Source organism: Saccoglossus kowalevskii, chromosome 13 (genome assembly GCF_978046115.1).
Source record: "Saccoglossus kowalevskii chromosome 13, keSacKowa6.1, whole genome shotgun sequence".
Taxonomy (NCBI): Eukaryota; Metazoa; Hemichordata; class Enteropneusta; family Harrimaniidae; genus Saccoglossus; species Saccoglossus kowalevskii.
In genome coordinates, this window is record NC_140653.1 from 37,431,113 (window position 1) to 37,457,184 (window position 26,072).

At 34.7% G+C, this 26,072-nt stretch overlaps 2 protein-coding genes across 2 annotated transcripts in view; both read left to right on the forward strand.

Annotated features, from left to right (window-relative positions):
- Window positions 1-1,045: 1,045 nt before the first annotated feature.
- LOC100377108 (glycine receptor subunit alpha-2) lies at window positions 1,046-12,500 on the forward strand. Its single transcript, XM_006812526.3, has 9 exons — window positions 1,046-1,645; window positions 2,817-2,953; window positions 5,246-5,316; window positions 5,870-6,087; window positions 8,385-8,467; window positions 9,418-9,555; window positions 9,739-9,968; window positions 10,755-10,889; window positions 11,050-12,500. The coding sequence occupies exons 1-9, from the start codon at window positions 1,584-1,586 to the stop codon at window positions 11,329-11,331; spliced, it is 1,356 nt and encodes a 451-aa protein (XP_006812589.1). The 5' UTR covers window positions 1,046-1,583; the 3' UTR covers window positions 11,332-12,500.
- Window positions 12,501-14,898: 2,398 nt separating this feature from the next.
- LOC102802601 (serine/threonine-protein kinase RIO2-like) overlaps window positions 14,899-26,072 on the forward strand; it is a 106,565-nt gene continuing 95,391 nt past the window's right edge. Inside the window, exons 1-2 of the mRNA XM_085507287.1 lie at window positions 14,899-15,089; window positions 20,505-20,643. Of these exons, the coding sequence (XP_085363413.1) occupies window positions 15,024-15,089; window positions 20,505-20,643 (205 nt within the window). The 5' untranslated portion in view covers window positions 14,899-15,023. The remainder of the gene's footprint in view (window positions 15,090-20,504; window positions 20,644-26,072) is intronic.

A 26,072-nucleotide genomic window follows, 5' to 3' on the forward strand; every position in this document is an offset into this window, starting at 1 on the left:
ATTTTACAAATTCGTTCCTCTAAGCATGTATCATATACTTTGTGGTTATTTGCGTATTATCAGTTAATTGTACAATTGTATTATTATTGTAGTGGAAATAAATCAATCTGAATATACAGAAATAATATTATTATGGCTGGGCCAGTCGCCAAATAAGGTGTAGCCGTACTGAATATACTAACGTCCTGAATTGGAAAATAAAAAACAAACAAACGTCAAACACATTGCGGAGAAATTTTTATTGTTCATACGAGAAATACTTATACGAGCATTTATCTATCATCTAGCTGAATTGAGATGAATAGACGTTCCCATTATACCGTCGTATTCCTAACAATATTAAGAACATGCCATGCCAATTTATAGATAGAATTTGAGAATGGATAATCGCGGTATTTTAAATATCTACACATCTATCTAAGCATGTTTGCGGACAATATCACGATAATTCCCTGCGGGCATTGGAACAATCGGTCAATAATGCCCTGTAAGAACAAAAGTTAGATCACATGAACTAAAAATCGTCTCCACAAATTTAAAGGGCGCCATCGGTGTTCATTTTCCAACATAAATATCACTGAAATCTGAGCCGTCAGACTGGGTTGGGATGTTGATGATACACGTGTACCCAATGTGTATGCCCATTCCATAATATCTAAATCAGTTTGAAACGACGCAAAACAGTGAAACCAGCCGTTCAGATAATACCGCCATCATGGCAATAATTAACTATGGCATAAAATTAATTCCTAAACACGTATACGCTTGGCTAACATCGTGACGATACATACGTAGACAATACAGTACAGTGGACTCAATTCGTCATATTTAATACTCATATATAACGAGAATTTACTAGTAGGCAGATTCGATGACCCACATTATTAAAATGTGAACTAAATAGATTCAACCCAAATTATTTTTGCTCAATTAGATTCAGTTTTTAATTCAGACAATAGCGTCGTTTTACAGTATATACACGTCACACATATTGTCATTGTATTGTGACATTCCAGCAGAATACGCTGTAGTCCTCATCCAGTGGCAGCCAAGGACGACCACTGATTTTAGCATATGGTATTGTCCAAGGTACTCGACTTTAAAGCGATATCGTATTCACAAATGCCACAGAGCGTGGGCTGAACGGTGCGACATCTGCAAGTGTAATTTCTCTGCTTTTCAAAACGGTTGGTATGTGATCATTGACGTCAGACGGCCCGTAGGAGATTATCATGCCTCATACTTCCGAGCCCATCATATTCAATTATACTATTTTTATCAGCGTATATACGATATCGACTAATCAATACACGGTCCAACTGTAACACGCACAATAGATTACCTGTTTTTGTCACAGTGCATTCGTCGCAGCAGTGTCGCGGTTTCTGATTTTCATCGCCGCACAGATTAGTACAGTGCGTATTATGTAGTCATCAATGAAATCACTTTCTGTTCACTATTGTTGCCATAACAACTGCCGATGTGATCCGTATACCGGTTAGATAGTTACCGTATCGAAGGCAAATTATCGATAATTACGGTACCCTTACGTTGGTGGTTTGGAGTACGGTTGTCATCAACTCATGGCGCGCCAGTTCATCTTACTGTATTTTACTTTTAGTCTAAACAATGTTGGCATTTTCGGGTAAGTTTGTTTAAAAATACCAATACCATATACATTATAATATTGTAATTACATAAGTATCAGGAATTTTACAATGAGTGAATGGTACGCATATTATACTGGTTACCAATGACGTGGTACAATTAGAGTATACGCTATTAAGCGTATTAGGTACTATAGAATATGGATATATGTTTTTAGCAAATCAAAGCTTCCTGTCAATATTTGTACATATGAAACAAACGATTAGATGTGCAGTTAACATGATGTGTACATCCCTTTTGTTCGAATATTGACCGAACTGAGTTGACATTATCATATACATCCAGTTATTCAAAAGATGTAAACAAGATATTCGAGTCGGCGCAGTCATACTATAATGGTTTATTTTTCATTTTAATCAAATTCATGCAATCACCTTTGGTCTTATCAGTAAATAAATCTGATTAGTAACTGTTTTGTAAAACGAACACATAATTAGTATACATGCAATAATAAAACATTTTTATATTGGGAAGGAGTGCTCAAGAACGTTGAGTGTGTGAGAAGAGTTCGAATACATACTGCACGCAACCAATAAGCATTGACATTATTAAAATGTACACACACACACTACTAAATATTTGTGAAAGTAAAAGTTACGTCACACAAGACACACAATTTGAACTTATGAACTTAGATCTGTAATCAGCACATCTACGTACCATATTAGTTGTGGGTATTGTCATGGAGGTATAAACAGATGTGGAAGATACACACTTACAATTTCAACAAACAATAGTCGTGTTCTTGCATTATAACTGTAGTAATGTGGCGTGTTTTATTGTCTCGCCATTTGAACAAATATTCATTCTTTTTAATAACTGCTCTGTCTATTTAACTGCCTCATAGTATTTGGTGTTTACTGTGCGTGGATAATGTACCATAGGTGTATTTAACTTTGTTATTGATAAATACCGAACGTCCATAATTTGCAGCAGACGTATGCCATGATTCAGTATATGCATTTAAGGATAATACAGTGAATTATAATATTAATAATAAATATTATTGCTATTTATAATGATGTTAATAAGAAGAAAAATAACAAAAACAAGATTTACTATTGTGAAGAAAATACTCGTTGGGACGTAGTGGAAATTAGAGGGGAAACATATTTCATTTTATCAATGTTGTATACATATGTTTTCAGACAAGGCGGTGATAACCCAATTGGTAGAACACAAAGAGCTGATGGATGGGCTGACACACAGAAAGAGTTGGAAACTATCGCTTTGTTTGACGATATTCTCGTAAACTACGATAAAAGAATACGGCCAGGATATGGCTGTGAGTATACTGTCTTTTTCTTCATGTGTGATATTTCATGTTATAAGGAATTAATATAATCTCGTCATGCAAATATATTTTACAATACCACATTTAAAGCCTTTTTTCATAGTAACTACTGTATCAACTAAAACATTTTATTTCCCCCACAATGCAACAGGAAGCATTGCAGTGGCACCGGGAGAAATTATTATCAAACATTATCGAATTTCACCTATTTTGTTAATAGGCAAAACTTCGTACAATAACAATAATTTAAGTCAATTGACAACAAGTTTTTCAAAGGGAAATAATTGCAAAATGATTTATTTCAACACTCTTATAAAAATATTAATTTACAGTTTGAAAAACTGGATGCAGAAAAATATGCTTGAAGTAAAGATACAAAATTTGTTTTAAAATGTTGACGTTTCTTTACTGCATTAGTGGTCAACCACGAAAGCATATGTAACAGTCTATTTACCGGCCAACGAAATTGTCGCAAAGGCTTATGGGTAGACGCTTGTTTGTAAACAATGACACGCTATGGCCATCTGACGCATGCGCAGATGACGCCCCCGCTTTAATTCAATGAAAATTGGTACATATATACTTTAACACAATGTGACGTTCTAATTAGTTTTGGGTTTATATACATCCATAATAGTTACCTAATTTGCGTAATAATTTAATTTACATTTTAGCTTTCCCCGAATTTAGTTAGGATTAATCAGCACCATATATTGGAAAATATTTAATATCAGCTCTAAAACAATATACAGACATAAATTTATGCATAATAATTTATATACTAGTAATAATTCATTTGGTTCATTGGAGTAATTCGAAGACATGATTAGTGTAATGTTGAAAAACGTGATATTGATTATCTATTATTAGATCATTTCCGATAACTAAAAAATCAGATTTAAATTGAATTCATCGCAGAGGTGCTTTGGAATTAATTAGACTAAAAATCACGGATGAAAAATATATTTTTTGTATGTATAATAAATTTTAATAATGTGAATAACATTGTTTTCACGTTGTGCACCTCAAATAGCAGACAATTATTAGTTGTCGTATGACAGGCAATCTTAAATTTTGAATCAATTTTAATGTGTCTCTTTTCAGCACACGGGAGTTCTTTCTAAGCTTTCTTTGATTTGTTAGTTAAAGTATTCTGCATAACTGTATAGGTGACTTGAAACACAAACACAAATGTTGCGGCCTCTGATTTTCTTTGTTTTTACACTTATTTTGTTTTTATAATGTTAAAATTTTTCAAGATCGCTATATCAATTTACAAATTTTGTGAATTAGAACACAAATTGCGTGTCAGTCGGCTTAGAGGGCATACTGTGTGTAAGAACTGAATACATACGAAATACTGACAATCAAATAACAAATTGAAATGTGGTAACATAACATGACACAGCGGCGTCAATCATCAGTCACACAAGGGTGCTTATCTAACTATCATATACACCACTACGAAAGACCAAATTGATGACTTCAAAAACACCATGTATCCCATGTACATGTTATTCCTTATTGTCAATAAGATGATGAAATAATGTACTGATCTCATGTTGATATGTATACACAAATACTGTTAAGCACAATTTGTAAAGCGCACTTGGAAGACCGATTCAATTTTCACAGCTTGTTGCTGCTGAAGCCGGAAATCGAGTTTCTTTTCATGTGATACGTCGTTGTCATCCAGCCCAAGGGCAACAGGATTTATATTAAAGGTTGACATTGTTCGATTATTTCTGCGATCCTATCCATACGGTTTATTGAAAACGGAAAAGCATGAATAACAGACTTTTATTCACGCCTACAAGTTCAAAATTATCAATACAGAAGCAGTATTTGTGTGTCCTTGCAAAGCATGGCCTTGATCATTTACGATAATATTACGATGATGACAGCACGACATACTGCCACTGTACTGAACACGACATTGGTGAACTGTATAAGGGGTAAATCAAGAAAAATAGAAGAAGACAGTTAATTCAAAAATTAAAAGTTTTAATATTAGAACAATGTTGGGGTATGTATTAATATGTACAATTTTTGTTAGCGAAAACAAGCTGTTGTATTAGAGCGACTGTAAACAGTACATTAATGCCCCTCATTTTATGAATGCGTCACGACACGCTTGTTTGCGCCACCATCAGTATTCTTTATCAATTAGTTGGAACGGATAAACGTCGCACATACCTTCCCACACAATGTCGAGCATAAATATTATATTTAAATTGAATCATTACAAATATACTAATTCTCATCTTGTTTTGCTTTTTATAGCTAACAGTCCTGTCAGAAATACAGTGCAAATATATCTTGCCAGCTTTGATTCATTAGAAGAGACAAAAATGGTAATTATAACAGTGTGTGATTTTGAATACACTTTCAGGTTTGATATTGAACCCACAAATTTTTAAATATGTCACAGTTCTTTTGAAAAGGAATACTAATCTAATAATTCCCAGTGTTCACTGCTCCCGATTCCAGCTACATTTACAGTACATCTTTGCGTGTTACATTTTTACTTACATGCGACCTAAATAAAAATCACAATAACAGACTATATGACCTTTCAATCCATATGGTAAAACTGTTTATGAATTCAAATGAGCTATTGTTAATTGTGGTTCGTTTTCAAGTGTTTTCAACTGATGTTTTATGTATCTTCAATCTCAGTTGATGATTGACAAATTTAGTACATTGAACATTTGTAACCAAAATAGTATATATATAACTGTGTGTGTGGGGATATTAAAGAAATGGAAAATTGATAAACACTGTGCAAAGCAATGATATCTATCAGGCTCACATAAAGTGGTCAATATCAAAAACACAGAAGAAGCCATTCAGAAAAGTTCACATTTGTCAATTAACCGAATGTTTTGTTGCGTTATTTCCACACAGACCTACAGCATTACGATATACTTGCGTCAGCAATGGAACGATCCACGCCTCGCGTATGATGACTCAAGAGAACTGCCATCTAATAACTACTTAGTGGATAAAATATGGGTACCAGATTTGATGTTTGGTCACGAGAGAAAAGCAGTTTATCACGAACTGACAGTGCAAAATAGGTTTGTCAACATCGACTCTAATGGTACTGTCCAATACAATGCACGGTGAGTAGTCGCTCTCACCGTACTCAGCTGCCACTTCTCAAGTATATTGTTGGATATCTGCGTCATGCAGCTTTGCTTTAAAAGAGCGCAATTGGGTCGTATGGAACACAATTGTTATATACTAGGTCAAAGTTCAGACTCAAAAGGGAAACATAAGGTTTGAAAACAACATACGTATGTAATTTGTTTTGAAGCAACAATTTTACAATATTATAGCGGTGAACATACGGTGTTCAACTGAAGCTTATTTGGAATCTTCCGTATAAGAATGTGTAACTTTTCTATTTTTTTTATTGTCAACTTATTTAATATGCATGGATATATTATTTTGGGATCTCGCCACAAATAGTGTGAAACATAAGCATGTCACAGAAGCACCGATGAATGTCATGACGTATATTTTCACGTAATAAACACGAATTTGAAAGATATTTAGCCAAAGATACGGACAGGCATAATGTATATTACTGTTCGACCTAAAACGTTGTACATATATACATTTATTTTATTTTATGTATGGTGTGAGATAACGTTTTTAATAAGGAATGGCACGTCCGTAGGTTATACTACGCTGTTAGATTGATGAAAATCTAATTTTAAATTATTTTGTGACGTCAATATGTCTGCCACGTCATTGCTTTATTAAATGGTACAATCGCATTTTGAATCACGTTTTTGCTGGCAACAACACATTCATTTGTTACTTATCTTGTGCCATCTTCCTCCAGTTAAAAATATAATAAACAACCCACTATTTCGATAAATCTTTATCTGAAATTGATGACGTCATGCTATTGTATTGTATCGCCCACTTATCATTAGGGTTAATTTATTCATCAGCCCCCGAAGTTAAAGACTATAGTAATAAGCAGTTCTTATACCGCAAATCACCTTAGTTTTCAGTAAATAACCCTAACCATGTAACAATACAAATACATTGAAATAATAAAACTACATAATATGGTAATGGCGAATAGTAAACACAAATTCCTCGTGTGTATGCGAATATGTGGTAGGTGATGTGGTGCGTTAGGTTTCGAAATGGCGGATATAGTCAAATGTGTAGAGTTGCAAAATCGTGAACATTTCTCGAATGTGTCTACTTTCATCTTGCTATGTGGTATACACTTACTGCTGAGCAAATAAATAAAGTCATCTTTAATACATTTTGAGTGAAGAAAATAATCCCAGAAAGCGAATGTTTCTAACCGCTAGAGGTAGGTGTTCAACATTAGGTTAACATTACCAACACTTTCTCATTTTCAAACTGGAACGGCTGCAGGGTATGAATATGGCTACAGGGTTCCCTCAATCAGAATATGACCCCAAATATACATGCCCATTGCCTTAATTCTGTATAAACTAAACCTCGTTTTCAAAAAAATATAATGACACACTGTGTTGAATATAAAACATTTTCAAAAGTTACTTGATTGCAATCTAGTTCGAGCAATATGAATTGCTTTAATACAAGACATTCTAACAGGCAATCGAAGTGTTTTAAAATTATACGATTATTATACAAGGTAATTTGTTTAAAATCTGATGTAGTGTACCGGCTTTAATTATTTTCGCTATAAACTTATTTTTCATTACTTTTGTTATTAATGCCTTTTTATTTTACTTTGATTTTGATTTTGTGATTTTAGTTTCGCCCTACATACCAAAACTTTGAAAAAATAAATACTAGTACTAGATCAAAATAAAATAAAATAAATATACAAAAACTAGAATCTTATTTCAATCAGATTGTATATATATACATGTGTATATGGTCTTTATTTACAAGTTCAAGGCCATCGGCCCATAAAAGTATATACACAAATATTCTTAAATTACAAAAAAGTTTCAATGTTTCATAAGCTGCCAAACATTTAATTATATTGGTTTCTTGTAAAGTTAATAATTCTACAAATTTATGAAAAGATGGAGAGTTGAAATAGTATTTTGGAAGATACAATTGACAAAATCCAGAATAAAATGGGCATACTAAAAAGAAGTGGTATTCGTTTTCAATTTGATTTACAACGCCGCTGGTCTCTCTCAAATGTTTCCCTGTCAGTTTCGATGCCCAGGCTATGCGAAGAGGAACGAAAATGTGCTGGGGTTTTTCTGTGTGAGTTTATAGTGACCGAAGTAAGATTTTCTTACAATGATGTATTGTAAGTTGACTTGCCTACCATCCACTCACAAGCAAGCCAGGGATTCAGATTATTAAACTGCATGAATTTGTATTGTGTCAGAAGGATTTGTCATATTTGTTGATGTTTACACGTAACATCTTCTTTTTCCAACAGAATTAGTTTGTCTTTGCACTGTGAGATGGACTTCCATCGCTTTCCAATGGATAAACAACAATGTGGATTGGAAGTCGAGAGCTGTGAGTAAAGTGTTTAAAGAGCGGTGGTCGTCGCGCCACGCATGCACAAAATATGGGTCGTATATGACCAAAGATGATGACTTTGACTGTTGCCAAGACCAACGAGTACAAACTAAGACATTACTAAGTTTAAATTAGCTATTTTTTGTTGGTGAATAGAAGGTGTGCAAGGCGTTACCTGCGGCAATTAGTGTACGTCGCCGCGCCCAGGTCAAAACTTATATTTTTTATTTCCATTAGCATAAATATCGAACATGCGCCGCGCGACGAACACCGCCCTTTAATTCAAACGTGTTCATTGTTGTCATGCTTTAATTTATGCCATTGTTATTTGCTTCTTGGTAATCATAGTTAACTGCTGCTTAGTAATCTCTAAGTTTACAATCGCTTGAAACCAATATACATTCAAGAATGGATGATTAATTTTATTAATTTTTAATCACAGAAGGCCTGTGATTATAATTCACAATGATATATGGTCAGTGCCTCATGTGGAGCAGGTTGTACTCACCCTTTTGGAAACATCAATATCACTTCGCGTATACCATGGTCCCATATATCGTTCTCTTACTGATTTGACTATATGATGTACTTATCAGTTATTGTTTTGTTCTTATGGATGGATTGTTTGATTGTTGTCAGCCTTTGTGTTTTTGGATTTTCTCTATAGCACTTGTGTTCAACGATATATGGTTGAGTATGTTATTTTCCCTTTGCCTCGTATCCGATATTGACGATATGTTTTTGTTTTAAGATAGTGGGCTGCTTTAAATGCTAATTGTTACAGGTGAATTAAATATTTAAAAATACACATCAATCATCTAATTAAGCGAGTGTTTTACTATAAATGCTCACCACCCGAATTGCCTTATATTGAATTGATTTGTGTCTTGAATTCACTTCCTCTGCTGAAATGCATTTTCGGATTACCATATTCATATTTGTTACAGTTCGATATACAACAAAAGATTTAATGTTTAATTGGATAGAAACGGAACCCGCCGAATTTAAAAACGAAAATTTGAAGCTGCCCCAATTTGAGCTTGAAGGACTCCGAATAACCGAGTGCACGAGAGTTCTGATCTCAGGTAAGTGAATTAGGTCATACTAAGCATTTATTGTATAGTGTCTATTCATATTAATAAGGGTTTCAAGAAGAAGTCGTTTGATAGTCGGAAAAATCGAATAATAAATGAATGTTATTTTAACCATCATTTTCATTAGATCGATGTACATACTATATTCTTCCCAATCACCAAATATCCTTTCAGGAAACTACACATGTATTGGACTTGAGTTCCTGATGAATAGAGAGCTCGGTTACTACCTACTACAGACGTACATTCCAAGTATTTTGTTGACAGTTATATCATGGGTGTCTTTTTGGATAGATATCAAATCGTCACCTTCAAGAGTAGCCCTGGGCATAACAAGCGTACTCACGATGATAACTGCCCTGAACGGAGTCCGCGGTGATTTGCCACACGTCTCCTACATCAAGGTCAGATAACAATTAAAAATTCATGTGTTTGAACTTTTTCTCAAAATCAGAGTATTTTAACCCGTAACATGGAATATTGAGCATACATTGAAGTTATTATTATTAGTAAAGGTGTAACTGAACAAATATGTACGTGTACGCAACACCATATTTTGTCAGTTTTAAATAGTAGGAAAGTAGTAAATAGTAGGTTTACGGGAATTGTGATTGATGGCTCTCACAATACAGATAGCTCGACATAGACGTGTGCACAGCCTGGTGTATATCGGTATGCGTATTGCAATGCAAAAGCAATAATATGACTTATTATTAAGCGCATTTGTGAAAGGTGACAGATGGTACACGGCGCATATATGCACAAACCTATATCAGTAAATAATGGTTTATTAGTTACACGGATAGACGGTATGATGACAATGTCCTAATTTTAGCCTACAATTTGTCATTTTTATGTAATAATATAAGAACTTTGAAGAAACACATGTGGCCATATGTTAAATTCTAATTATCAATGTCATTGGCGTTTACATTTTTACCGCTCAACTCATCCACCACCCCCAATAATATTATGACATCGTCATATCCGGTTACGGGATTTAGTTTTTTCCCCTGTGCGTCCGCTTCCGTGGTTAATGGACAACGCAAGTTTTCAGTTAACGATTTAATTAAAATATGTATGTTATCAAACTATTCAACTAAAGTCACACACAATGTGTGCACTCGAAATTGTATGACAATATTAAACAGATTAACAAAATCAATTGACGTGTCTGTTTTTATTTATAGGCAATCGATGTATGGTTTTGTATGTGCCTTGTGTTCGTTGTAACAGCTCTCGTGGAGTATGCGATTGTACATTATTTGTCTTCTAACAAGCTTCATTTCTGGTTCTCAGAGAAGAAAGCTTCTAGGGTTAGTAAGGTAATGATTCCATAATATTTTAAATATTTTTTTTTATAAATTCCAATTCATAATTATTTGACATAGACTAATTTGAATATATGCTACATAATAATGCAAAAAAAACAAAACAAACAATAATCTGCGAATAAATATTAATAAATGTTACTCTTGTTGTCAGGAAAAGAAGCAATCGGGTGACAGTTGTCTCACACTAACCATCATTGATAAGCCAATGAAACCCATAAATGGTTGTTCAGACATTGATAACCAAGACGAAAACAAAGTATGGGTACGAGGTAACTGCAGTAAACCACAACCAGAAACATATGATATTGGAAAAAAGATTGATAGAGTTTGTCGAATTGCTTTCCCACTTTCTTTTCTTATTTTCAACATATGCTACTGGTCCTATTACAAGATATTCGAATTCGACCAAGCACATCTTACATTCGAAGAATAAGGAAGCATGAGCTAATATAAATCAGAAGGAGATATTGTAATTGTATATACTATATAAGAGAAACATACAAACATAATTACATTATATATATATTCATAACAGTCTATATGATGCGATGTATGTTGTTATGTGAGTAAAATAAGAGTAACCTCTAGAATATATGAACTCAGGGATATGTTAACTGATAGAAGAATGACTGATTTAAAGTTATATTACGCGGAAATAGTCTTTTAGCAAGTTAGTTGTGTGTAGTTAGAAACAGACATATTTATAGTACGAATGGAGTTGGAAAAATGTTGTTATAGGGACGATTGAAATCAAAATATGTTATTTCTGGTAAATTTTGAAAGTGTAAATAACTCATGAAAGGCGCGAAAATATGCAAAGTTTATAAGCATGTAAACATTAGGTAAACAAAATGTGTCTTGTCGACTTGAGTTATGAGTTATGAAATATGTAATTATGAAAATCTTGAGTCAATTATGAATTATCTGCCACCAGCACAGCGCAGACAGAATTGTACTTTTCATTTTATCTGAAATTGTCTGCTTCAATAAATGCGTCAAATGTACACCCCCTTATATTCTCTTATAATGGGTAAAATATATATTATAAAATGTAGAAAGAACAGAAAATAACTCATTTTGAAATCTAAGGCGATGCTCTTTTTGTGTACACATTCAGTGGACAATACAAGAATATCGTGTAAAGGACATGGCCTGCATGTAAACAGGCCACGCAATAGACCGACAGGTTACATATCAGTGTGATTTGCATGCCTCAACTGTGTCTACAAAACAATTATATAAATGTACTAGGTGTAATATGAGTGTATCCAAGGGCATATAGTATGTATTCTCAATACCATTTTACCTTCAAAGTCAGTTACACACTTCGATTATATAGCGGAAATTTTCGTTGTAATTCAGAATTGTATGATAAATTTACGAGCAACGCTGCATACCAGTACCATAGTTATAGAATGTGTTGTTTTATTTGATATTAAGCAGTGTAATTCAGTATTAATAAAAGGTTAATTATAGCAAAGACGTTATAAACAGGAGCAAAAAGAGTACAATAAATTGTTATTATTATTTGACTACTTAATATATTAAGTGTTTGTAAACATTTTAAAGTAAATTTTAGAATAAATTACCGCTGTAAATGGATGAATTTTGTTTGTACTTCTTATTACTTGTATTAAATTGCCGGCTACCTTGTCAGTACAATCAGTCAAAGCCAGTCATGTATCAAGGAACTCAATTATGAAAGAACATAAATAATTCCTATTTATTTATTGTTGCACAAATCGCACAAACAAGCATTTCTAACCCCCCCCCCCCGCCAAATCAAAAGAGATACCATTTTCACTCAGGCATAAACGTTTTCTCTTGGGAATTCCTGAAACATTTATAAAACAATGATTCCGGGAGATCCTTTTGCTAAATTCAAACCCAAATAAGACGAATTTACTGACCAGATAAGTCTGTTGATAAAACCCAATCATCGTTCCCTCAATGATGACCGAATTTACTGACCAGATAAGTCTGTTGATAAACTCAATCATCGTGCCCTCAATGATGACCGAATTTACTGACCAAATAAGTCTGTTGATAAAGCCCAATCATCGTTCCCTCAATGATGACTGAATTTACTGACCAGATAAGTCTGTTGATAAACTCAATCATCGTTCCCTCAATGATGACTGAATTTACTGACCAGATAAGTCTGTTGATAAAAGCCAATCATCGTTCCCTCAATCATGACCGAATTTACTGACCAGATAAGTCTGTTGATAAAGCCCAATCATCGTTCCCTCAATCATGACCGATTTATGCGGAATATTAATCTTAACCAATTTATTCAAATTTATTCGCTTAATTTATCCATTAACAGAAAGTAGATACGTCACTCCAGTTTGCTACAGAACCTGTATTTCAAAACATAATATTTCCAGGTACCAGGAAAATTGTCGTTGTAGAATTCTATACTGATGTTATTTTTTCGCACTCAGTGAAATGCATTGTGCTTAGCCAAGTTGTTTTCAGTCTTCTTTAAATGTTGTACTGCTGAGCACCACTCTCCAAGGCAGTTCTATTTTGAAAACTAAAATAAAAAACCTAAACAATTTAGCTTGTTTCTTCTTTTTTGAGATATTCTTCCAAAACGTTGGTGTTCATGGTGAACACGGTTTTATGTTGCGTGTTTAAAGTAACTGGTAACTTGTGTCACGCGCATGCTCATTCAGCGAATATATTATACAATCAGGGACAAGTGTACAAGTTGCATATTCTTTGCAAAAGCAATAACAACTTGCACCTGAAACCTTTCTTTTGATTTTCTGAGAAAAGATGAGAATCGGAATGTACCCTGCACAAACTGGAAGGTAGGGTGTGTTTATACAACACACATGGAAGTCTGCAATGCATGGTATGGTTTTATTATAAAATGAGTTCACCAACATGTTGCATCCAACATTATTAATTTATTACTCCGGAAAAGTTTTTTTTTTAGTACAATTCACAATTAAATATGCTTCACCACCGATTTCACTTGGCGGTAACGGGTACGCTAGTTTTGTATATATTGTTTCAGATCTTTATACATGCATGTATTATATTTTATTTGGCCTATTGGTCCAAAATATAGTTAATTAACACATTAATACACAGCAAATGCACAGTCAGCTGGCGCACACGTGATAATAGAATAAATATGATATTTACTATATAGGGGCCGCCATCTTGAATGCAGCAGAATAGAATAGAATAGAATAGTGCTTTAATGGCACCGCAAAGAAAAAATTACATTTTGTTTTTGGTTATGTACATCAATGAAGTTGAAAAATTGAAATGAAAAATTGTAATGTAAAAATTGAAATGTAAATTGAAAACATAGTAATGTATTAAGTAAAAAATATGAATCTTGAATGCAGCATGAAACTAAATAAGAGACAAGTTGTGAAGCGCGTTTTTCAGATTCCTACAAATCAGGACAAAAATTCCAATCTTTCACAGAAATACGATCCGGTGGGGTTATATTAAGCCAACCGATAACAAAATTCTACCGAATTCAGCGTTTTTGTGTGGAAAAATCCCTTGCATACGAATACCCAATTAGAACAAAAAACATAGAACACTTTCCTGGGGTATTTGAAACCGAAATTGTCATCTGACTGTAAGACCGTCGCTGATTGCCTGCTGAGCTGGAATGTCAATTTTTGGTTTCAAATATCCCAGGAAAGTGTTCTATGTTCTTCGAGTAATTAGGTGTTCGTATTTAAGGGATTTTTCCACACAATAACGACGATATCGACCGAATTTTGTTATCGGCTATCGGTATTTTTGTGAAAGATTGGTATTTTTGTCCAGATTTGTAGGAATCTGAAAAACGCGTTTCACAACTTGTCTCTTATTTAGTTTCATGCTGCATTCAAGATGTCAGCCCCTATATAGTAAATATCGTATTTATTTTATTGTCACGTGTGCATCAGCTGACTGTGAGCAAATGACTGCTTAATTTCTCACGCAATTTGAATCTGATGCGATTTACCCCTTGTCGCCGCTAGAGGGCAGAAACGTAACCCGGAAGTAGAACCGATTGCGACATTGTGAACTCTCCATGTGTTCAAAAGAAGATCGTGTGAATATTGTGTCTGAATTATACTGAAATATACTTCTTTATATGCCACAATGGGGCGACTAAATGTAACTATGTTGAGATATCTGTCCAGGGAAGATTTTAGAGTGTTGACAGCGGTAAGTACTGCAATAATATGCCTTCAAAAGTCCAAGGTTGCCTTTCCCATTAGTTCGGTAGGTTTCGCGTTTTGTACAGAGGCGGCGGCACGATTTTTTCGCATGGGGGGGGGGGGGGGGGTCTGCTTACCATCCCTTGCTTCCCGGAGGCGCAAGTGCTCGCGTAGTTTTTCCGGTGCTGCCGCCACTGTTTTAAACTGATAGACGAAGCCTAGGACCCTATCCGGACCAAGAAAGACGCGAAACCATTTCGGCTGGACTATGCATCGTTATCTTACATTTATTCGTTATTTTTGACGTTACTTTTTCCGCACAGTCACCAGCACATGAAGGAGCGACATTGTCATTAGATTCAATATCCGATAATAGATTATTTAAAATTTATCAGATCTATTAGAAACTATCTGGTTTATTATCGCTTATGGTAGTTATTTCCCGATAAAACCGGTCACTGGTAGCATAGTGGTTGTTTCATGAGACTCGTGATCGGTAGACCCAAGTTCAAATCCTACCTTAGGCTGAACATCAAAGGGTTGACCCCTACCCCGGGTGAGTGTGCCACAGACTCAATGGGCATGCCAATTCCACTGGCCGAGATTCATTCACTAACGAATGTGACTTTGGGGGAACCTTAGTTAAGGTCTGCAGGTGCTTGTGTTCGACCGGGCCTGGTTGACGCCAGGATAGCGCATTACAAATTGCCATTAGACAGAGAGATGGCTACACAGCCCTGTCACGTAGTCCCAGAGATGAATATGACTTCTGTGGCAAAATGCACCATTGCAATTTGCACATACAGAAAAAAAAGTCAGGAGAGACAACAGTGACACTCAATGTCTGGAACTGTCGCCTGGCACAAAGAAATATAATATCCAATAAAAATTGATAATATATCTAACTGATCTAATAGACAATTTTATTTAGATTTCTATTATATCTAATGGACATTGTCAGCTTGAAAAATATGGCTTTAATTATATTCTCCATTAGATATGAAAACTAGCAGTACTCCACTGCCATTGAAATTTGTCTAATCAAAGTACTAATGTATCAAAGTTCATTATGCTAATCAGTCGGACTTTAAGATTTGTCACTTGACCATGTGGAGTTTGGAGATTTAAACTAAAAATTCTAACAAAGAACAGTTTATCTGCCTCTGTTCAAGACAGTCACCCTTGCTAGTATTGTATTCAAAAAACAATCTGCTGAACTCTTGACACCCATGTGTTTATTAGCTGCCAATACTTGCTATGTTTACACGGCAGCATTCTATCAGAGTCGAACTAATACTCCTCCCTCCCCCCAATAAGCAATTTTTCGCAAGCTGCGAGATCACGCGTGACTACGGTTTACGCACCTTAGCAACCAATTCAGTCACGTGATACAGGTCAAGCTTTCAGTTCATTATGGTAGCAACCACATTGTCCTACGTGTTGTAAACCTCATCTCGAAATAATATCTGTTCCAATGGGAGTCAAACGGTGTGCTTACGGTAAATGTAAGGTTCTCGCTTTCAGTATAAAAATTATACGAATGCTGTTTTTTTTGTGTGATTACCTAAACCAAAAACGCAGTTTGAAAAGTGCGATCGATGGATCAGTGCCTGTTCTCGGGCAGACAATTTTGGTCGACACAGAATCACCCAGGACATGTACGCTTGTTTCCTGCACTTTGTGGGAGGAAAGGGTTCTTCGGAGTCGTGTCCAAACCCAACAACAGCGATTGCGAGAGGTGTCGAACGCTGCATATTCAAGTCGAGGACATCGCTGAGCGGCAATCAAAGGAAGCGCCGGAAAACATTGAAACCTGTTGATACGGTTTAACTTTCTTTTGCAAGTTGTACTGATCGAAACTTTAACGTGCCATGCCATCAATATTTATTGTTTTAATTTTATGATCGTGTATTTTATTGCGACCCCGAATAAAATGTGGCTTAGCATGGAATTGACCATGACAATCATATGAGTGATTGTCCGTCGTCGTCCGTGTCAATGTTTTACTTTTTCGACTTCTTCTTGAAAACTACAAGTCTGAATGATTTGATACTTGGTGTATATGTACCTTGGGTAGACCTCTCTTAGGTTTGTTCATTTTATGTTGATATCTTCAATTCTCTAATTTTGGTGAATATTTTTGTCATTTTTGGTAAAAACTGATATTTTCGACTTCTTGTTAAAAACCGCAAGTCCAATTGCTTTGATACTACATATATAGGTACTACATGTGGACCTCTCTCAGATTTGTTTATTTCGTGATGATATCTTCAATTCTCTAATTTTGGTGAATATTTTTGTCATTTTTGGTAAAAAGTGATATTTTTGACTTCTTGTTAAAAACCGCAAGTCCGATTGCTTTGATATTACATATATAGGTACTACATGTGGACCTCTCTCAGATTTGTTCCTTTTGTGATGATAACTTCAATTCTCTAATTTTGGTGAATATTTTTGTCATTTTTGGTAAAAAGTGATATTTTCGACTTCTTGTTGAAAACCGCAAGTCCGATTGCTTTGATATTACATATATAGGTACTACATGTGGACCTCTCTCAGATTTGTTCGTTTTGTGATGATATCTTCAATTCTCTAATTAATTTATTTTGGTGAATATTTTTGTAATTTTTGGTAAAAACTGATATTTTTAACTTCTTGTTAAAAACTGTAAGTCCGATTGCTTTGATACTATTCATATTGTTCATTTTCTAATGATGTCTTCACTTCTTTAATTGAAATGTGCATTGCTAACAGCGGAGCTGTCTCAGCCGATAGGCTGCTTGTTTTTTTACTCTACTGCCTTTCCGTGTGAAAATAATGAGGTCATACTCATGTCACAATACTTTGAAGCTGATGCCATGAGACTGCGAAGCTGAGGCCACGATGATGCCACAGAATAAGCGAGGCGAACACAGCTTCAATTTTCAATGACGCGAAGCTGATGCCACAATGATGCGATGCTGAGGCGACAATGAAGCCATGCGTAAGCGACAATGATGCCACAAAAGCCAAAGCTTCCGCGAGAACTGTACTGTACGTACCCTCATGTATACTTCAAGTTTTCATTAAAACAAAGTCAAAGTTTTTGAAATTTCTTTTCTGCCTGTTCGCCAATCCATTGCTTCAAAACACACCTTTAAATACTCTTATTTTCCCAGCATCGAGATGGCTCTGCCAACTCTTGTTATTATTTTTATATATTTTGACCCTTGTTCGTGCTTGATTGCGTTCATGTGTGTCTGTGTGTATTTCAGAAATGCCTAGACCAATCATAATCAAACTTCACACATACATCATCCATGATATTATACATTCACACATCAATGTGTTTCACGATCCAATTCAAGATGGCCGAATGGCAGCCATGTTTGTGCTAAAAAATCATCAAAATCAAACATTTCTTGGCTGTTTACAGATGGATTTTGTTCAATCTTATAACATACATTAGACATTATGGGTTGCTGATGCACGTCATTTTATTTTTCAGATCAGATTCAAAATGGCTGACTGGCGGCCATTTTGTTTTAATGATTGGGCTTCCAGAGCCATACATGTATCTCTGACATGCTTTGGCTGATTATGTTCAAATTTTATATATTCGTTATACATCATGTTATACATGTAGATATATACATGTATTTAAAATGGCTGATTTTATCTCTCAATATGGTCAAGTACTTGTTTGACGATCAGATACAAATGTCAATCATTTTAATATTAAACAATCATCATACAATGTAATCATATTTCTGACATGGTTATATTCCAGATATATTACTACATGTATAAACAAAACTATATATATCTTAAAATTTTAAACTCAAAGTTGCTGTTGACATAGGAAGTAAAGTAAGCAAATAACACCGAATAAACAGCAGGGTAAATACTACGTCAAATCATAGACCTTGTTTTCAAATTATAGTAACTTCCCCTCGGCCACCGGGCATCCCCAAAAAAGGATGCTTAATAACTGAGCTTATTACGTGCAGAGACCAGACAGCATCACCAAAATTCGGCAAAGGTCTTCAGATCTGGCTGTACTAGGATGGTGAAAGTAATGGTACACCATTATACATGTTCCCTTAAAATGACTACTTTGAACTGCAGGCATTAATCAGTGATTCTGCCAATGACGGAGAGATTGAATCTAGGTCAGAGGAAGCCCCATGACCCCAAGATTCTTTTCCCTTACGTCACGAACCATGTGACCAAGGCCATATGGCGGCGCCATTACGACTGGCTATAAACTCTTTTTTTTATCTCCGCATCGACGGGGATGAAGTTTATTCTGCTTTTTCCTATCAGGGTTTTTGTCTTGGGTTGTTACCATGGCAAGGTAACCGACATTGTAGCTGGTAGGAAAAGTTTTTCCTGTCATTTTTACCCTTGTGTCGATTTCCCCTTTGTGTGTATCATTTTTCACAACAAAGTAAATAAAACCTGGCGATGTAACTTAATCACTTGTTGGTTTCGTTACGTCACCTTTTCAAACTGTATTTCGCTTCTCTCATGCATGTCGTGTTCATTTTTAGACCCTGTTTGGACGCAGTCCAAAAACGGGGACGTATCTTAGAAATGCCTAGACCAATCACAATCAAACTTCATACATGATATTATACATATGCAGGTCAAATTTTTTCACGATCTGATTCAAAATGGCCGAATGGCTGCCATTTTTGCTAAAAATCATCAAAATCAACCATTTTTCGGCTGTTTACAGATGGATTTTGTTCAAAATTGGTATATACATTAGACATTATGGGACCTTGATGCAAATGATTTTTTTTTTAGATAAGATTCAAAGTGGCCGACTGGCGGCCTTTTTGCTTTAATGAATGTGATTCTAGTGCCATATCTCTGACTTGCTTTGACTGATTATGTTCAAATTTTTAGCTCAGATTTGTTCATTTCTTGATGACGTCTTTAATTATTCAATTTTAGTGAATATTTTTGGTAAAAAGTGATATTTTCGACTTCTTGTTGAAAACCGCAAGTCCGATTGCTTTTATATTACATATATAGGTACTACATGTGGACCTCTTTCAGATTTGTTAATTTCGTGGTGATATCTTCAATTATCTAATTTTGATGATTATTTTTGTCATTTTTGGTGAAAAGTGCTATTTTTGAATTCTTGTTGAAAACAGCAAGTCCCATTGCTCTGATATTATACATATTGTTCATTTTCTAATGATATCTTTATTTGAAATGTGCATTGCTAACAGTGGAGCTATCTCAGCCGACAGGCTGCTTGTTTTAAAAATGGAAGCAGTATATGCTAGTAATAACTGTTTTTAGAACATTTAAGAGTGGCAGATTCCTAAAATTTGTTAACAGCTTTTAATTATTAAAATATTGTGATTTTTTTTATTGTTTCCTAACCAATTTATACAAATGTACATTATGTTTATTCCATCTTTAGCTTGAAATGGGAATGAAGAACCATGAGATTGTCCCCACCCCACTGATTGCAAATATCGCTAACTTGAAGCATGGTGGATGTCATAAAATTCTCAAAGAACTTGTTCGCAGTAAACTAATCATGTATGAAAGTGGAAAAAGTAAGTCCTGTTACATCTACAATACCCTGGTATTTCTCTGTGTATTTATAATTATTAAACAGAGAAAAGCTGTTTGTATTGTCTGTCTGTGTCATATTTAAATTTTGTAAAGAACTTCAGCTACCAAATACATACATGTACATGTAGTAGTCATATTCAAGATTGCATCTACAAAGTAATTCTTTCAATCAATTTACCCGATTATATATATTTTATGCTTGTTAGGGTTGATTGTTTAAGTACATAGTACATGTACCGGATTCTGCCGTAAATTCGCCCATCTGAAAAATTTGGGGTTACAAATTTCAAAAAATGATCATCAAATATTTTTTGGGGACTTATATTTTCATTGAAAAATTCACCTAGGCCGACTTTCAACGCCGGCAGTTGGACCACCCAAAAGAAAAGAAACTATTGCAGCAGCTAATCTTGACATTTTTTTCTTGCTTGATTAAAAAGTAGAACGCCTAAAATTTTATTATGTTACCCAGTGAATCTTTCTCCAAACAAATCACATAAACCAACATTGTGCGCCAAATACAATTTTTTTTTTTTCATTTCATTAGTACCAAAAGTATATTCTAAAAAAAGTTTCAAACAAAAACGAACACAACTGCATGACTTAGTAGCAAATGATCGCTGTGGCGCAATCTGGTCATGCTGAGTTTCACAATTGCTGATTATTACCTACATGCAGTAATGATTATACATGTAATAACATGAAAAAAATAAATTCGTTGAATTGTTATGAAATGCAAATAAATTTCAACTTATTTCTTGTAAGCTAATGATTCTGGTTGCATTTTAAACGCTCGATGCTGTAGAAATAAATATCAACAATGTTTTGACCTGGGACGGTGTTCTTTGACCTGAGAGGTCAAGTTGCTAATTAACCAATGAAAACGATGGATGATGCCAACATGTTCAAATTATCATAGCTCATTTAAATATGTTAATGTTAACGCAGCATGGAAGAGATTTGCCGATGTTGTTGTACAATCTTTTGGCTTGGATTTAGAGATGGGAAAGTGGCATGATTTGTTTTTAAATAAAAAAATTCGTTGTTTTCAAAGGATAAACTGAACATTTAAATTTAACATTGTTTACAGTGATAACAGCTCATTATCTAAACAAATCACTAGACACAATAAACACCATACTGGTACTCTTGAATAGACATCAATGACTACGGTGAAATTTTTAGGCATTAGAAAAGATTAAAATAACACCTTAAAAAAACTGCCAACAAATTTCTTGGTCCCATTTTATTTTTTCAAAAAACCCAAACGGCCCAGGGCGAATTTACGGCAGGATCCAATATTACACTTCTATATTGTAAAAGCAATAAGTGAAAATCTTCATTGCCAGATATTATAGCATACTAAGAAAAAGTTTTGTTTGTGTTCTATGTTCTCTAATGATCACATACAATGTATGAAACAGCAATGTGCAACCAATTATGACATCATCTTGATGTCATAAATCAAATTTAGTAATTGTGATGAGGAGTAAGGCTTTGTTGCAGTAGCTGGTCCTTTCATCGTTGTTGAGAATTACAAATTTCTTTAACAACTGGTCCTATTCTGGGAATACCATCCTTAGGAGCTCGTAATTTGCCCTTATGATGTTTGCAGTCACTCTGGCAGGAGTTCCTAAATAAGACCCATGCTCTGATTATGTAATACTAATAGTTGTGTTCACGTTACATGAAGTGCGGGCTAAGATTTAAAGCGAACCTAAATGCGGCCTTAATTTATAGTTGTGTATATTCTAAACTGTATTCGAAATAATATTGCAGTGGTTTAATTTTGTTTTAATTATAACTGTAGCTTGGATAGGCATTTGAAGTGCATGCCATGGAGGCCATTCATGGAGGGGAATAATTAACGAACGAACATATTTAACATCCGGGTACTTTTCAAAGCTATGACGTTTTAGTATCTGATCGCATTCTTATACGCCATTGTACATAGCCGTTCATGCTGCCAAGCATTGTGTACTATTAGTATAAACTCAACTTTTATATGCACAATGTGCTTTTTAAAACTTGGGTTAGAGCCTTATGCGTTTGAACCACAGTATTCTGAGAGTGAAAGCCCAATTGCGTTAAAGTACCCTACTTCCCCGATCGTAAGCCCCTCCCGAGTATGAAGTCCATCCTTATGTTTTTACTTGGTATTTATCGAGTTGAGGGTATTCACGATTATAAGCCCAGAGTGTTTTTACTGGGCGTCAACGATATTCTTTAAAATATGCGTGTAAAAGGTGTGTTTCATTTCATAATAATCGTGATTGGCATGTTAGTTTGGTTCATGCTTTTAGTTTTATGAGAAAACCCTGGGGAGAAAACTCGCATTAATTTCAAGTTCAGAGTGCATGGCGAACGCACGCAGCGTGATTCGCATCGTTTCTATTCTGTCATTTACTCAGGATGAACATCGATGTTGCAATTCTGGAGTAATCCATATTTCTTTGAGTAGTAGCCTTCGAAAAGCCAAAAATGTGATCGTCAAGGCGTGTACCTATCATGAAAGGCCTAGGGTTTGAACGATGAGACATGTTGGCGACCGAGAAAGGTGCTTAAATTCTTCCTCCACACTCAGTTTACCCACGGTTACTATTAACCATCGTTTATATTTTGGAAATTGCGAATCGCCAGTTTTTAGGGAAAAAAATCATCATTTTTTCGTTGCAATCAGTGCTACAGATCGCGTTTTAACATTGCGGTAATTCACTTCCGCATTGCGCTAAAAAATCATCGTCAATAATCGGAAAATTTCATCATTACGACACATCATTTTGATTGGTTAATGAAAGACATGACCTGTTATGTCAAAGGAAGTTGTTCCAGGTCAAATCGTGCTGAAAAACCTCATGGTGGAAAATTGTATTGCGTCGAGAGTTTGCGTACGATCAAAAACATACCAAAACGAAAATAATGATAAATGCCTTCGTCCACTGTTTCCTCACAGACCCTACCCATTATTTCACCGTAAATTCAGACGGTATGTAAATCGTATTGTAATAAAATGTGTGTGTTTTTTATGAACATGTTTGTTTCTTCATTGTAAGTATCGTTCAAATCAATGACACATATTTTTTCAAAAATAAGTATTATTTTCCCGATCCCGGTGTGGTGAACGAATATTTTTTTTGGATAATTTTTCGTTGTTTGCAAGATGGTTACAGTGTTTAACCCCAAAACAAAATCAATTTTTCTGAGTTGGTCCTTGAGTACAAGCTCATCCCTTACTTTTCCTTTACGTGTTCATGCCTTCGGGCTTATGATCAGGGCAGTACGGTATACTGCGACGATTCAGATCAGTCCAGTGTGAGTGATGAGAGTATATCGTCGACGATGCCCCTTGTTCGGATGAAAGTTTTATTTCAAATTACACAGAAGTCTGTGAACAATCTGCTTGGTGTTCCTGTGACACTTGTCCCATGATTTGCCAGTGCAGCCCCGTGAATACATGGACGAAAATGTTTCCACCACCACCCTACGAACTCAAGATTGCATACTCCAGCATCCATACTTTGAATAATTTGCACGCCGCACAGTGCAGTACAGGAAACAGCATTTATTAGACAGTTAGACAAAAAACAAAACAAAATGCCTGTCTCGATCAATCGAGACATCCATAATGTTTGTATGTTAATATGCTTGTAAATAACATTAACGTAAAAGTCGAACCAACCTAGACTAGAAGTCAATTCACCAGTCCAGCCAGCTATGGCTCCCTAAGTTGCTTATATTTAATCAGATACTATTTCGTCATCATGCTTTGTTGCCTTACCTGTTTATACCTCATGAGGGCGTTGTTTTATGGCAAGATGGCGCAAACGGAAGTCCTTCGCAGGTTTATGGTTTCTCATATTTAAATCATCATAACTCTGAAGATAATCATTTTTTTTTTTTTTTTTTTTCAAATTTATAATCAATATACATAACTTGATAAATACAAACAGGCTCTATTTAGTTCCCCTTTAAGCAGATTTAGGCTTATCTTATAATCTAGCATATTTGCATTTTGGCTAGACCCAATTGCGTCCACGCACAGGGAGGGCCAGTCATTAGTACGGGCTAAGGGGGCGCCATCAGTCGGTGACCTTTGGCAAGCCGCTATTTACAAACGAAAAAATGGATGACACGCACGAGGTTCTATATCTAAAGAACCACTCATTGGATTTTGATGAAACTTGGCACACAGATGCTCCAAATTAGTTTTGGGTAAAAATCTGTGCAATATTAATTACCTAATTTGCATAATGATTAATCAATTTTCGGCTTTTCCACTGATATCTCAAGTACTAATCATCACATTTCAATAAAACTTGGTACATAGATGTCATAGGACACTGCACAAATCTGATAGTTTTTAGGGTAATATAAGTATATATTAATTAGCTAATTTGCTTAATTAATTAATTTTCAGCTTTTGATATTTCAAGTAGTAATCATCACATTTCAATAAAACTTGGTACATAGATGTCATAGGACACTGCACAAATCTGATAGTTTTTAGGGTAATATAAGTACATATTAATTACCTAATTTGCATAATTAATTAATTTTCAGCTTTTGATATATCAAGTAGTTATCATCGTATTTCAATGAGACTTGCTACATAGATCTTCTAGGATTATGCAGACACCTGATTAGTTTTAATTGGCTATTAATTACCTAATTTGCATAATGTTCCACTGATATATAAAGAACCACAAATTGGATTTTAATGAAACTTTTAAAGAGAACTATGCAGAAACCCAATTAGTTTTTGGTAAATATTTATGCTTATTAATCACCTAATTAATATAATTAATTAACACTGATATCTCAATTACTGATCATCACATTTGAATAAAATTTGGTACATAAATGCTCTAGGTAATAGACAGGCCTGATTAATTTTGATTAATATTAATTCTCTAATTAGCATAATAATTCATAATTTTTTTTGTTCTGTTCTGTTCATATTAGTTACCTGATGTACATAATTAGTTTTCAGCTTTTCCATCAATATCTCATGTACAAATAATTTTTAATTAATTTTTAATGTGTCTTCAAATGTGTCTCAGCACACGGGAGTTCTTTCTAAGCTTTCTTTGATTTAATTTTAAAATACTTCAAGACATGTTTTCTTTCTACTTCATAGAAATTTTTGCAAGTTCTTTCATTTTCTGGAGTTTTTGGTTTACTGTTTCCTTCCAATTCAATTCCAAAGTTGTGGTCACTGAGTCTGAACTTTGCTAAAACTCTACGTTGGTTGAAATTTTTCATTTTATTTAGATAGTTTTCCATTTCAAAATTTTGTTTAAATATACTGTATGTTCTGAGTTTGTTCCCCCTTTTTTTTATTCAATTGTTTTCTCCATGATTGAATAAATTCATTTGTTAGATTTGTTTTTACAACATTGGTTAGTTGATT